This window comes from Mobula hypostoma, chromosome 12 (genome assembly GCF_963921235.1).
Source record: "Mobula hypostoma chromosome 12, sMobHyp1.1, whole genome shotgun sequence".
Lineage (NCBI taxonomy): Eukaryota > Metazoa > Chordata > Chondrichthyes > Myliobatiformes > Myliobatidae > Mobula > Mobula hypostoma.
In genome coordinates, this window is record NC_086108.1 from 51,173,972 (window position 1) to 51,187,353 (window position 13,382).

General features: G+C 37.0%; 1 protein-coding gene across 2 annotated transcripts in view; it reads right to left on the reverse strand.

The window, feature by feature from the left end:
- Positions 1-13,382, reverse strand: part of kifap3a (kinesin-associated protein 3a) — a 250,021-nt gene that overhangs the window by 138,083 nt on the left and 98,556 nt on the right. For both annotated transcript variants that reach the window (XM_063064071.1, XM_063064072.1), the window contains one exon: positions 7,997-8,159. In XM_063064071.1, coding sequence (XP_062920141.1) covers positions 7,997-8,159 — 163 coding nt within the window. The remainder of the gene's footprint in view (positions 1-7,996; positions 8,160-13,382) is intronic.

Sequence of the window (13,382 nt, forward strand, 5' to 3'; positions counted from 1 at the left end):
TTAGACAGTATTATTTATCCCCTAGCATTGGCAAAATATGTCACCATGAAACAAACTTAAAAGCTAAAGGCTCTTAAATAAGTGCAATCAATTCATACAGTGTATAGTCAGAGTCAGAATTAGGTATATTATCACTGACATACATGTCGTGAAATTTGTTCATAACAATATCAAATCTTATCAAATCTTACCAAGAACAATTACCATTTTACCAAGAATAAGTTGCACAAAGAATAATGTTGTGACTTAACACGACCTTGTGAATAACATTGCAATTGGATGTACATATACTCTTAAGTCAATAACTGATTTTTTAATTTTAATACTAATATTTCAAAAGGCATGATATAGGTGATTAAAGTGCAGCAGATTTCTTGGATAATTACAAAGTAATAAACTGATAAGTAGAAACATTAAGATGAGAGATGTAAACACCTAACTGTGAAACAAAATAAGTAAGATGGACTCTACAGTTCTCATTGTTAGTTCAAAAACTATAAATGATGGGTACTGTGAGCTCTTTTTATTTGAAACTTCTCAACAGAAAAAAAAACTTCCACTTCAACTTTTTTTTTGCACTTTATGGTGAAGCTTCCATGTCAAGTAACACGAGGAAATAAGAGGAATAATAATACATGTCCCCTGTACCTAATGCAAGTATTTCACAATGCAGGTACCTACTCCCAAATAAAGCATAAAATCGTCAAAAAGTTGGGGGGGGGTGCAGGGGCAACTCCTACATGAAAGCTTGTGCCTCTTTAACAGGAGTGAGAATTTCTGAGACAAACCCTAAAGGAGTAAAGAAAATACCAAGACAGTTTTTCAGGAGTAAAACTAAGCAGTTGATAAGCAGGTACTAATAAATAAGGAAAAGTAGAAACCAATTAACCATAAATATATTAATTCTGTGAAGATTAGAAAAGATTAAAAGATTAACTCATGAACGATATAACTATTAGCTATTTAAGTTGGTTCAATTCAGAAATCAACATAATTTGGAGATAAATTTACATGAAACTAATTCAGAACCTATAAACTGAGTTGCAGCTTTGCTAACATTTCTGCTACAGTTTTGCAGTGCCCTGGTCTGGAAAATGCGAGAAACATCAGCTGGAATTCTACCATCCAATTGCACCTGCAAATTATTCAGATGAAGTAAAGGATTATGGCTCTGTACTGAATGGTGACATTGGAGTAAATTGGTTTCAGTCTCAGAAATAAAAACCTTTAGAAAGCAGTACAAAAACACTTCCTAAATGTCACTTTTTGGGATCTTATTAGTCACAAAATTTTATGAGTCATGAAAGCTCAGCAATTTACAGAGGAATGATTAATATTCACATTGAAGCATGCTTTTTCACCGAATGTAACTGAACACAAAGAAAATAATATAAAAAATGATGGAAATCCATAATCAGTATTGCGCAAAAGGGAGGGAACAGCTTTCAGCTGCTACCAACACTGCTAATTTTAAATATTTTTTCTGCTCTTTCAGATTCCAGGAATAATGCTTGTTTCTGGAAAAAAAAAGTACTGCATTAAACACTGAGGCATGAAATTTAGAATTTAAATAGAGAGAATTGTGTGATTTGAAAGGTGCAACAATAGCGATGAGAAGTAAAATGACATATAATTATATGCTTTCAGAGGAAGAAAATGGAACAGGCCTGGTATTTCCCACTGTTTGTTTGAAAAGGTATGATTTCATAGAAAACAGAAGCATTGCTGGCTTCCTAATCGTTTCAGTCTATGACTTGGATTCAGCTCCATAAGATGAATACAATTATTTGGATGGCTAAAAGGCATTGTAGAAATAAATGTTCTCACCCTGTCAACAAATTCCATTTATATACTTTTTAAAAAATTAATCCCATAAGAGGCTGCAAGGGAGAAATTGGAGCCCACTTGAGCATTGAAGTGATGCAAAAAAATGCTTTTTGAGAAAATCTTTAAAGCTAAAAAGAAGGATCTCTGGGGACAGATAAGAAGTCAGAAACCAATAGGGAAATTGAGAAACAAGGGAATTCATATGGTCCCAACAAGAGAAAATTTGCATATTCTGGAAATCTGAGCAACACGCACAAAATGCTGGAGGAACTCAGCTAGCCAGGTAGCATCTATGGAAAAGAGTACAGTCGACGATTCTGACCAAAAAGAGCTGGGAAGTTGGTTGGTGAGAGACAGAAGGCTACGGAAGAAAGATAAAGGGGGGAGAAGAACCAGAGGGAGGCACTGGGCAGGCAAGAGGATAAGGTTTGAGAGGGAAAAGGGGATGGGGATATCCCACCACCAAGAAGATCTTCCCCGCCCCCCTTCCCCACTTTCTGCTTTCCGCAGGGATTGCTCCCTATGTGACTCCCTTGTCCACTCGTCCCTCCCCCACTGATCTCCCTCCTGGCACTCATCCTTGCAAGGGGAACAAGTACTACACCTGCCCCTACATTTTCTCCCTCACTACCATTCAGGGCCCTAAACAGTCCTTCCAGGTGAGGCAACACTTCACCTGTGAGTCTACTGGGGTCACCTACTGTATCTGGTGCTTCTGTGTGGCTGCCTGTATATCGGTAAGACTCAAGGTAGATTGAGAGACCACTTCATCAAACATCTATGCTCTGTCTGCCAGAACAAGTGGGATCTTTCAGTGACTACCCATTTTAATTACCATTCCAATACATCTATCCATGGCCTCCTCCACTGCTGTGATGTCGTGATGAGACTAACTTAGGTTAGAAGATCAACACCTTATATTCCATTTGGGTAGCCTCCGACCTGATGGCATGAACATTGACTTCTCAAACTTTTGGTAATGGCCCCCAACCCCTCCACCCCTCTCCATTTCCCATCCCCTTTTCTCTCTTCCAACTTATCTCAACTGATACTTTTTTTCCATACCCTATGAATTTGAGCAACACACAAACAGCATCTTTTGTGTGTTGCTCAAATTCATAGGGTAATTGTGCAAGGTAAAGGGATGTCTAAAGTTACCAAAGCTAATGGGAAAGTAAAAGAGATAGAATAGAACAAAGCTATGCATGGATTTCCAAAAGAGAATGAAGATTCCAGGAAACAGAAAGTAAAAAAAAACTATAAATTAGAATGGTTTAGATAGCTGCAGTTGCTTATTTGCCTTTATGGTGCATTGAGATTAAAAGATGGGTACACTTCAAGTAATAACATATTGGAATTCATTTCCTCAGGAATAGGTACAAGGCGTAAGTGGATAGCAGTAAGACACTGAAAAAAAGACCTTTGAGGCACAGCTCAGATACCAGAAAACAGCCAAGTTAAGTTCAGTCTGATTCAGAAGACCTTGAACAAAATAAGTTATATGATTGGTGACAAGAACACAGGGGATTTTTTTCTGGGTGGGGGCTTAAGGAAACACATGAAAGTTCTGAGGCAATGAACTGGAGAAACAGGCCAACATTGAATCCTTTCACATCTGAAAGGGAAAGACCAAAGGTTGAAAAAAAAGATCCTATCTGAATTCTATAGTACCACTGAAAATAAGAAATTTTCTTTCTCTAAAAGCTGTGCATATTCATCTATTTCTCTAGTACAGATCATACTCCAAGTTCTAATCAAAAAGCTCTAAAACCTGGGCCTCTGCACCTCCCTCTACAATTTGATCTTTAAATGCCTCACTGGGAGGCCAGTCTGTGCGGATCAGAAATAATATCTCCTACTCGCTGACAATCAACACAGGTACACCTCAAGGATGCATGCCTAGTCCATTGCTCTGCTCTCTCTACACCCCAACTGTGTGGCTAGGCACAGCTCAAACGGCATCTATACATTTGCCAATAACACAACCACTATTGACAGAAGTTCAGATGGTGACAAGATGGCGTAGAGGAGTTAGATAGATCAGTTAGTTGAGTAATATAGCAGCAACAACGTTGCACTCACGTCAGTAAGACCGAGGAATTGATTGTGGACCTCAGCAAGGGGAAGTTAAGGGAATACACACCAGTCCTCGTCAAGGGAACAGAAGTGGAAAGGGTGAGTAGTTTCAAGTTCAAAGATGTCAACATCTCTGAGGATACATCTTGGGCCCAACTTATTGATGCAATTACGAAGAAGGTATGACAGCAAACATATTTCATTAGGGATTTGAGGAGAATTTGTATGTCACTGAAGAAACTCCCAAATTTCTACAGATATACTATGGAGAGCATTCTAACTGGTTGCATCACCGTCTGGTATGGAGTGGCCACTGCACAGGATCAGAAAAACCTGCAGAAAATTGTAAACTTAACCAACTCCATCATAGGCACCATCTTCCCCAGCATCCAGAACACCTTCAAAAGTTGATGCCTCAAAAAGGCGACATCCATCATTAACATCCCCTCCTCACCCAGGACATGCCCTCTTCTCATTACTACCATCAAGGAGGTGGCACAGGAGCCTGAAAACACATACTCAAATGTTTCAGAAACAGCTTCTTTCTCTCCATCAGATTTCTGAATGGATAGTGAACCCAGGAATACTACCTCAGTATTTCCCCCCTCTCTTTTTGCACTACTTATTATATTTATATATATACTTTGTATTGCAATTTATAGTTTTTATTACTATGAATTGCAATGTACTGCTGCAAAATAACAAATCTCAAGATATATGCAGTGACATTAAACATGATATTGATTCTGATTTAGATGGAGACTGAGCAGAATAGCTACAAAATTCAATCTTTGAAGCCATATGTATGTAATGTATTCTCATTACACACTTAAAGCTTGAAAGAGTGTTCTGACAAAATAGTATCACAAGTCAAAATCCTATACCAGAGATATTTTTGCATAAGGGTGCACTAAAGTTTCAACATTGTATTTAAAATGAAATAACATCCATTTGGAAACAATGACTGTGATCATGCCAAATAGAGGCTTTATTGGTGACTGGAAAAATCTCTCTGCCAAAAATGAGCTGAGGTGGAGTTGCTTATTCTTGCATTACATATTAACTGTAATAAATGGGTCATTGTTTTCCAACATGAAGCTCAGTTCTATAACAGAATGTCAAATGCACGTGAAAATATAGCTTGAATATAATATATTGAGCTAATAGTATTTGTACTACCTACTATTTAGCTACTGATACATCAGTGTAGTGTTCAAAATAGCATCATTAAGGTTATTATATTTTTAGCTATATTTACATGAATAAAGCTCTAATGGTAATAATAGCTGAGCCTGAAGTTTTAGGGTGCTGAAGAGCAAACCAGTTAATGTATCACACAAATCGTATAGCTGTTCTTCAGCAATTGAGTTAATAGCTATTGAAATAATGTGCAAAAATGTTAACCACCAGGGGTCACTGTTGAATCAGTTACCAAACCATAATTGGACAATACTTTTATATCTACCACCTTGTTTACCACCATCAATGAAAAATCCTGGAACTATCTTGGCTGTTGAGCTGGTTTAACTAAACAGAGAGAAAAAAAATCAGAACTATTACAACACAAGCCACTAGCCAATCACACTTGTGCTCATCCTAATACGCAGGGTCAGTGGTGTAGTGTCATAGAGTTGTACAACAACACAACACTGATCCACAATGTTCATGTTGACCATTAAGCACTTATCTATCTTAATGCTTCAGTGAAGATGGTGGCCAAGTCAGATGCCCCCAATCCTGCAAGATTAATCTACCCACTTCAGTTGGGAAATCATTCCACACTAGGACCTAGCAGGAGAACACAGGCTGCCAACATCAAAGAGCACCAGGAAGGCAATGGAAGGGGTCTGAAGGACTTGAAGCATGCTGCAGGCTTTGAGTACAGTGATTACTGGGAGTGGGCATGGGCAAGGGGTAGAGAACCCATCCCCACATTAAGTAGGTGAGGCACAGTGGTTAATAGATAGTGTTAATCTTCAAAGTTCAAAATCTATTATCAAAGTCACCCTTCTATATCGCAGACCTTCTAACCCCTTATTCTACTTCCAGGTCCCTCAGGTCGGCTGACTTGGGGGTCCGGGCTGTCCTGCGATCTAAATCTAAGTTCAGGGGTGATCGTGCCTTTGCTGTTGTAGCCCCTAGACTGTGGAACAGCAATCCCCTCCCTATCAGATCTGCCCCCTCCTTGACTCTTTTAAGTCCAGACTCAAAACTTACCTTTATTCACTAGCATTTGAATCTTCTTAATGGGGCTGATTTTTGGCTTGTGCCTAGGCTCATGCGTTGTTTATTTTGTGCCTATAAGCTGTGTGCCTTGTTGTTTGTATCTGTGTTTCTTGTATTTGTGATTTTAGCTACCTGTTATGGTTTGTACAGCACTTTGGTCAACATGGGTTGTTTTTAAATGTGCTTCGTAAATAAATTTGACTTGACTTGACCATATACTCTGAGATTCATTTTCTTGAAGGCATTCACAGTGCAAGAAATACAATAGAATCAATGAAAAACTAAACAACCAATGTGGAAAAGATCAATTTTGCAAATACAAAAAAAAGTAATAATTATAAGTAAATAAATAATGCTCAGACATGAATTGCAGTGTTCTTAAAAGAGAGTCTAGAAATTGTGGAGTCAGTTTAAAGTTAAGGTGATTGAGGTTATCCACTCCATACCAACAGCAGCACTGTCTCCCGCACCATCCCCAACCTCATCAACTCTGGAGATCACCCAATTCATAGTTCTTTCACCCTGCACTGCTCATTTCTACCTCCTAGCCTAGATGCACAAATCTGACTGTCTGGCTAAGACCACTGTCTGCCTTCCCGACTGAACTCGTGCTCACACACTTCAACATTTTATCACCCTTGGTTTAATCCCTTCCCACCTACATTCACGATACTCCCGATGTTCTCAATCTCCTACAACTTTTAATTCCTTGGCCCTGACCAGCTCATTTTCACTATGGATGTCTAATCCCTATATATATCTAATCCCCATCAAGAAGGCCTTAAAGCTCCTGCTGCTTTCTCAGTCAAAAGAGCCAACCAGTTCCCCTCCAATACCACCCTCCTCCACATTGAAGATCTGATCCTCACCCTCAACAATTTCTCCTTCAGCTCCAACTTTCTCCAAACTCAAGGGGTAGCCCTAGGCACCCACAGCTATGCCTGTCTTTTCATTGTCTACGTGGAACAGTTCAAGTTCCAAATTTTCCCTGGTAATGCTCCCCAACTCTTCCTGTTCTACACTGATGACCGCATTGATGGTGCTTTTATGTATCCAAACAGAGCTCATCAATTTCATCATATTTGCCTTCAACTTACATGCCTTCAAATTCACTTGGCCCATTTCTGACACCTCTCTTCCCTTTCTCGATCTCTATCTTCTCCATCTTTGAAGGCAAACTGTCCACCGACATCTTTTATCAGCCTAAAGATTCCCATAATCATCCTGACTATGCCTGTTCCCACCCTGTCTTCTGTAAAAAAAAACACTATTCCCTTTTCTCAGTTCCTTCATCTCTGCTGTATGTGTTCCTTGGATGAGGCTTTCCTTTCTAAGACATCAGAGAGGTCCTCTTGCTTCAAAGAATGTGGCTTCTCTTCCTCCACCATTGACACTGCCCCTCACTCACATCTCCATTTCTCGGACATCTGCACACATCCAATCTTCCCGCCGCCTTAACAGGAACTGAGTTCCACTTGTCTTCACCTATCACCCCTTTGTTGCAAATTAAAATATGCTTGTATCAAATATTCCTCATTTCTGATACAAATCACTAACCTGAAACATTACCCGTTTCACAGCAAAGATACTGCCCGACTAGTCAAGTATTCCTAGGATTTTCTACTTCAATTCATGTACATTTTTTACAGCTGTTATGACACATTTATCTTGATATATCATCAATCATCCACTCCACCTTTTTCCTGAGTACATAATGAGAAATTAGCTGACTGGAAACAATGACTATGCCGGTACTTAGATTGAGATTCATCCCAGAAATTCATGATTCTAGTATTACTTGAATTGCCTTCCATATAACAGTGCAACTTTTTAAGTTAAGAAACAATGATATGCAAATTAGTATTACCTATCAGCGCAGTCAATTTTGGGAGCAGACCCACTTGGACCATCTTGTTCCGAAGCCCAGTGTCAAAGGAAAGGTTCAGCAGCAAGCGCAAGGTAATATTCAGAAGATCCTCATGCTCACAGGGCACCAACTTTGCTAGCTTCTCGATGATATTTAACTCTACCTGCAGATTAGTAGATCAAAAATGATTAATATTGTCCTCTTATTCTTGATGCAATGTTCCAAGTTTTGGTTGAAAAACAGAAAATCCTAAAATATTCAGAAGGTCAGGCAACACGTGTGGAATGAAACAGTTAACATTTCAGAACTGATCATCAAACTTAAACATTAAGTTTCTTCCTGCCAAGCAAAGAATTTCTTGCATTTATTATTTATTTCATTTCAGATTTCCAGCATCCTTAGCATTAAAATTTTTGCTGTCAGGTTTTGTCAGCACTTGAGGTTCTTCACACTGCCCAGTTAACAGTACACATCAGACTAATTTTTGCTATAATTTGCTAAACCTTCCAAGACTTCAAGGCAGCTTTTAATTATAGAAACATAAATATTGTTTACTTGGATTATTTCACTAATACAGAAGAACAATAGTACCAGAAGATTGGACAAATTATACACCCTTAATTCTTGTTAATAACCCGCTGCAAAGCTGTGGCATCTGAGATGGTGAAGTCAAGAATTCACTTCACAACATCAGCCTCCCACTGATCTTTCACGATAGCCCAGCTAGCAATCAAAATGTTTTTTTTAAAAGAGCTTGTATTTTCTTTTAAAAGAAAATGCAGCATACTTTTATTTTCAGGTTCCAGGATGTACCAATTTTCTGGATACACCAAGACACAACTTCAATCAAATAAAATGCAGTAGTTATTGTAGTCCTTTTACTCTATTTAATAATGTTTATTCCCATCGTTTAATGTTATGAAACATCCAACAAAATTCTCTTCAAAGAAAATATATGTAACCTTTTACCATTTCTTATTGCATACTTAAAAATTTATTTTACTCTGAAGGTACAAGTTTGAGAAAATAATTGCCATGTCATCTGATTCAATAACTCACAAGCATCTAATGTTTCACACTCAAATATCAAATGTTTTGAGGATAGAGGTGACAAAAAAAATGTATGGTTTTAAGGTAATGCGTCAAGTATGCTGGCTGGTGATGTACTGGCATCCACACCGGACTTCAAGGCAAGTGGTCCCAGGTTCGAATCCAACTGGTTCCTTGCACCTTTTCCATCCATGCTGGGTTGAGCAATAAGCTAGCAACTCGGCCTCATAAAGAAAAACAGAAATGGCTTGGTTGCCGCCTGATGCGCCATAAGGCATAGAGAGGATCAACAATTAATCAAGTCATTATATGCAAAAAAAAAATCCTTTTTTGGTTATAATAAAAACAAAATTCAGTTGTGATTATCATGTGGAATTCATAAAACAAGTCATAGGGTTTGGTAAAAATAAAATTAGTTTTCTACAGCATTAAACTCCACAAACAACAAATTATTAAGCATCCCACACTACAACCAATTAATTTTTGAATGTCAGTCAGGAATCTCAAGAATAGGAATCTCCACCCTGCCACCAGAATAAATGTTCTTAATGAGAAATAGCATGTGCTCAATCAATCAAGTAATAACTTAAAGTAAGATATCATTTTATTAAACTGTCATTGTGAATGCTAGACTAGCTTCACTTGCATAGTTATGTCACATCACATCTTAGATTGTTAAAACTGAAATTTGAATAATGATAAGTGGGAACCCTGATTGACACAGCACTTGTTGGTCAAACTGAATGGAAGTTTAACTTCTAAAAAAATTAACTAAATTTAATTTTTATTATTTAGAATCTACACTCTTGACTACAGTGATAATATCTGTACTTCCTTATGTGATTCTTCATTAAATTAAACTACTTCTCTAACAAAAGTTACTACTTAAGTTTTTTTAAACTGTTTTACTGAGACATATGCTGGTATAAATTTTCAGTAAAGCAGTTAAAATGGCACAAGTACAACAAAGTATTGTTGTGCCACTAAGTGTTTTATACACCTCTCCATTAAGTTAACCTCTACTATCTATCCAGTCACGATTCCAACAAAATGAAACCATGATTTGATCATCCTATGTTGACACATACCAAGGGTGCAGAATCCCTTGTAATTTAAAGGCTTTGACCGGCAGCCAGAAACTATATATAGTCAGATACATTTAACAGTGGCCATAAAAATTTACACCAAATGTAATTTTTAAATTTGCTGTATTAGTGTACACTAAGTAGATATTTACTCATCACCAAAAAGGAAGCAAGTAGCAGTTGAATGACTGAATTTGCAATAGCTGTGGATATACTGCATCTTACACTTAATCCAGCTTTACACTCTACAGTATGAAGCGTTATTATCTAAAAAGCTCAAAATAGCCAAATACACTTTCAGCTCTGAGGAAACAATTCCAAGTTAAATCATCTAGATCTAATGTGAATATCAATTTTCAATGGTATATCTTGTGCATAGAGCTCTGAATCCATGGATAACTTTGGAAGAGTAAGTAAATTTCTCCTTCTAGGACCAGCTCAATTCTTTTCAGTAGAGGGGCAAATATGCCTATTTCTTTAAGAGAATGGAAATTCTGTTTAACTATATGAACTACCTACATTATGGTAGTTGAATTAGCATTACAGAACTGTAAATGTCTAAAAACCAATAATATACCAAAATTAAATTACTTCTTTGAAATAAAATTGTTCTATTTGATTTTGCCAATAATCTGTTTAAATGGAGGGATATCCATATTAAGAAAAATGATTACTGTATTAATAATTTTACTAAAGAGCAACTTTTCTGCAATGAAGCAACTATTAGATCCAAGCATAATTGTTTTTTTTTCTCAAATATACAGACAGATTTTCTTTTTTGCTGCTCTAAGAGAAAACTGAGAAGGCAAGGAGACACTGCAGGCTAGAAAGGAGTTTTAAATAAAAGAGAACTTATTTTCTACCAACCAGCTACAATTTTAATACATACAATACCATAGCAGTCAGCTCTCTTCATTGAACACTTTATATATGATCTAATTAAAAGAGCTTTGGTGAGTTGCCCACTCTCAGCAAATTCATACCATGTGTACACAGGTGAGATGAAAAAGAAATTGAGAACTTGTGAGGACACCGCATATATGGGGGTCCATGTACAACTCATCTGGCTGTTAACGTGAAACATCTGCATGTCCAAATCGCTTTTTCTGTAACTCATTTTCATCACCAAACAGTGCTTAATGCCTTTATAGGTTTTTCTTGATGCACAAGCATTAGGATAATGACAAAATGCGCTTAAGAAAAGATGGATTTAATTACAATAAGGTTAAGATTTAGCACATCATTATAAAACGTTTAAAGTCTTCAGACAGTCGCATGCAATCCCATACCAACTTTAAAATTTTAGTACCTCCAGGAAAACAAGTTGGATAACAATCAATTATATGTAATATGCTTGTAATGATAAACCTTACAAATATTTAATAGGAAAAGTACATTTAAGGCCCTTTGGTTAACATGCAATATATAAGATAGAATTGAAATTTACTATATTGGTAAAAAAAAATGAAAATGGATACAAAACTGAATGAAAATCTCTCATTCTGCAATTTGTCTGATACAGGTTCCATTTGGCAGCTGCATTTGGGGTATGACTAATTATATTGCCAGGTGATTAATTAACTTCCAGTAAAAAAAAATGCAAATGGCCCATTTTCTTTTATTAAAAATTGTACAAAGTCAACTAAGTTTCCTTGATGGTTAAAAATCAAATGTAACAATACTACAACAACAACAAAGGAGATTACAAGTCATGTTTTCAGACAGACAACTGTCTTAATAATTTTCTCAACAATTATTCATTTACGTAAGAATGGCACCATTATTCAACACTAAACAAAACTGCATTCGGAAAGGTAGCAAGATTTGAAACAACTGTTCATGTTGCAGCTTTGATGAATGCCTCTGTTACTCACATCGGAATACTTCCAGGTGTGACTTTTCAAAGACTTCCAAAGCTGATTAACCAGTATGAGAAGCCTGGAAAATTTAGGAGTTACATTAACATGATATTTTCCTCCAAACCCCTACCAAAAAGTCTCATACATACTTATTTAAAATTCAAACAAAAATATAATACATATTAAGTATTTTAGATGGAGGAAAATCTTGTTGATATAACTCAATCCTTTCACTAAAAATTTATGTAGAGCTATAGCTCAATATACTTTGAACAACAGTCCGAGTTTCATTAGCACAATGCCATAGTGGATCATACACTGCCCAGTGCAGCACAGATGCGCAAGATGTACAGCCAGGAAAGTCGCCAATCTGATTGAGAGTTTTGTTAAGCAACTTCTATCTAAAATAAATGAACTGGAATTGGCTTCACCATTTCACTGGGTAAAAACGGACAGACTGGCCATAATCACCATTTGAATGTCTACCAGTGCAAATTGCTACTAGGTTCCACTCAACTTACAGTCGGATGGCACAATCCCCATCCACCATTTTCCACTCACGATCACAAAATCTCACAAAATGAAGTACTAGAGGATTGCAAGCAGCCAGAGATTAATCCCAGCAATTATGGGGTCATGAAGCAAGTTACGTCAGGTGTAATAGTGGGATATTATGGTTAAGTAATTGAGCAGTTTACCTAAGTTCTAAATCACTGATCCAGAGACCCAAATTGAACTCTACCAACTAGGCAAATAAAAAGTAGCTAGTCTCAGCAAACAGTAATCGTGTAAGTACCAAAACTAAGTCCTTTAGGGGGGATAAAATTTCATCTTTTTTGTCCTATATGAGACTCTAATGTACCAGTTGATTCTGAACAAGTAATTAGCAATAGACAACTTAGAAAAATCAGCATTGCCACCTAGTCCCACATCTTTCAAAGGAGTAAATACGATTTTGGAATCATCACCTTTTACAAATTTAAATTTCATATTGTTAAATAAATTCAAAAATCAATCACAATAGCTCCCTGAAAGTGGCAACACCTTGGAAAGGGCAGTAAAGAAGGCATATGCAATGCAGATGTTGATCAGAAACACTATAAAAGTTGGGTAGACATTTTGCAGCTGTATAAAATTTTGGTGACGTCACATTTGGAGTATTACAATTCTGGTCACCATATTACTAAGGCTTTGGAGAGGGTGTAGAAGAGTTTCAAAAATCAAAAACACAAGAAATTCTACAGATGCTGGAAACCTTGACCAACAACAACAGGAACTCAGCAAATCAGGCAGCATCTATGGAGAGAGGGAAAAAAAGTCAAAATTTCAGGCCTAGAGCCTTTATCAGCCCTAAACATCCACCATTTATTCACCTCCATAAATGCTGTGTGA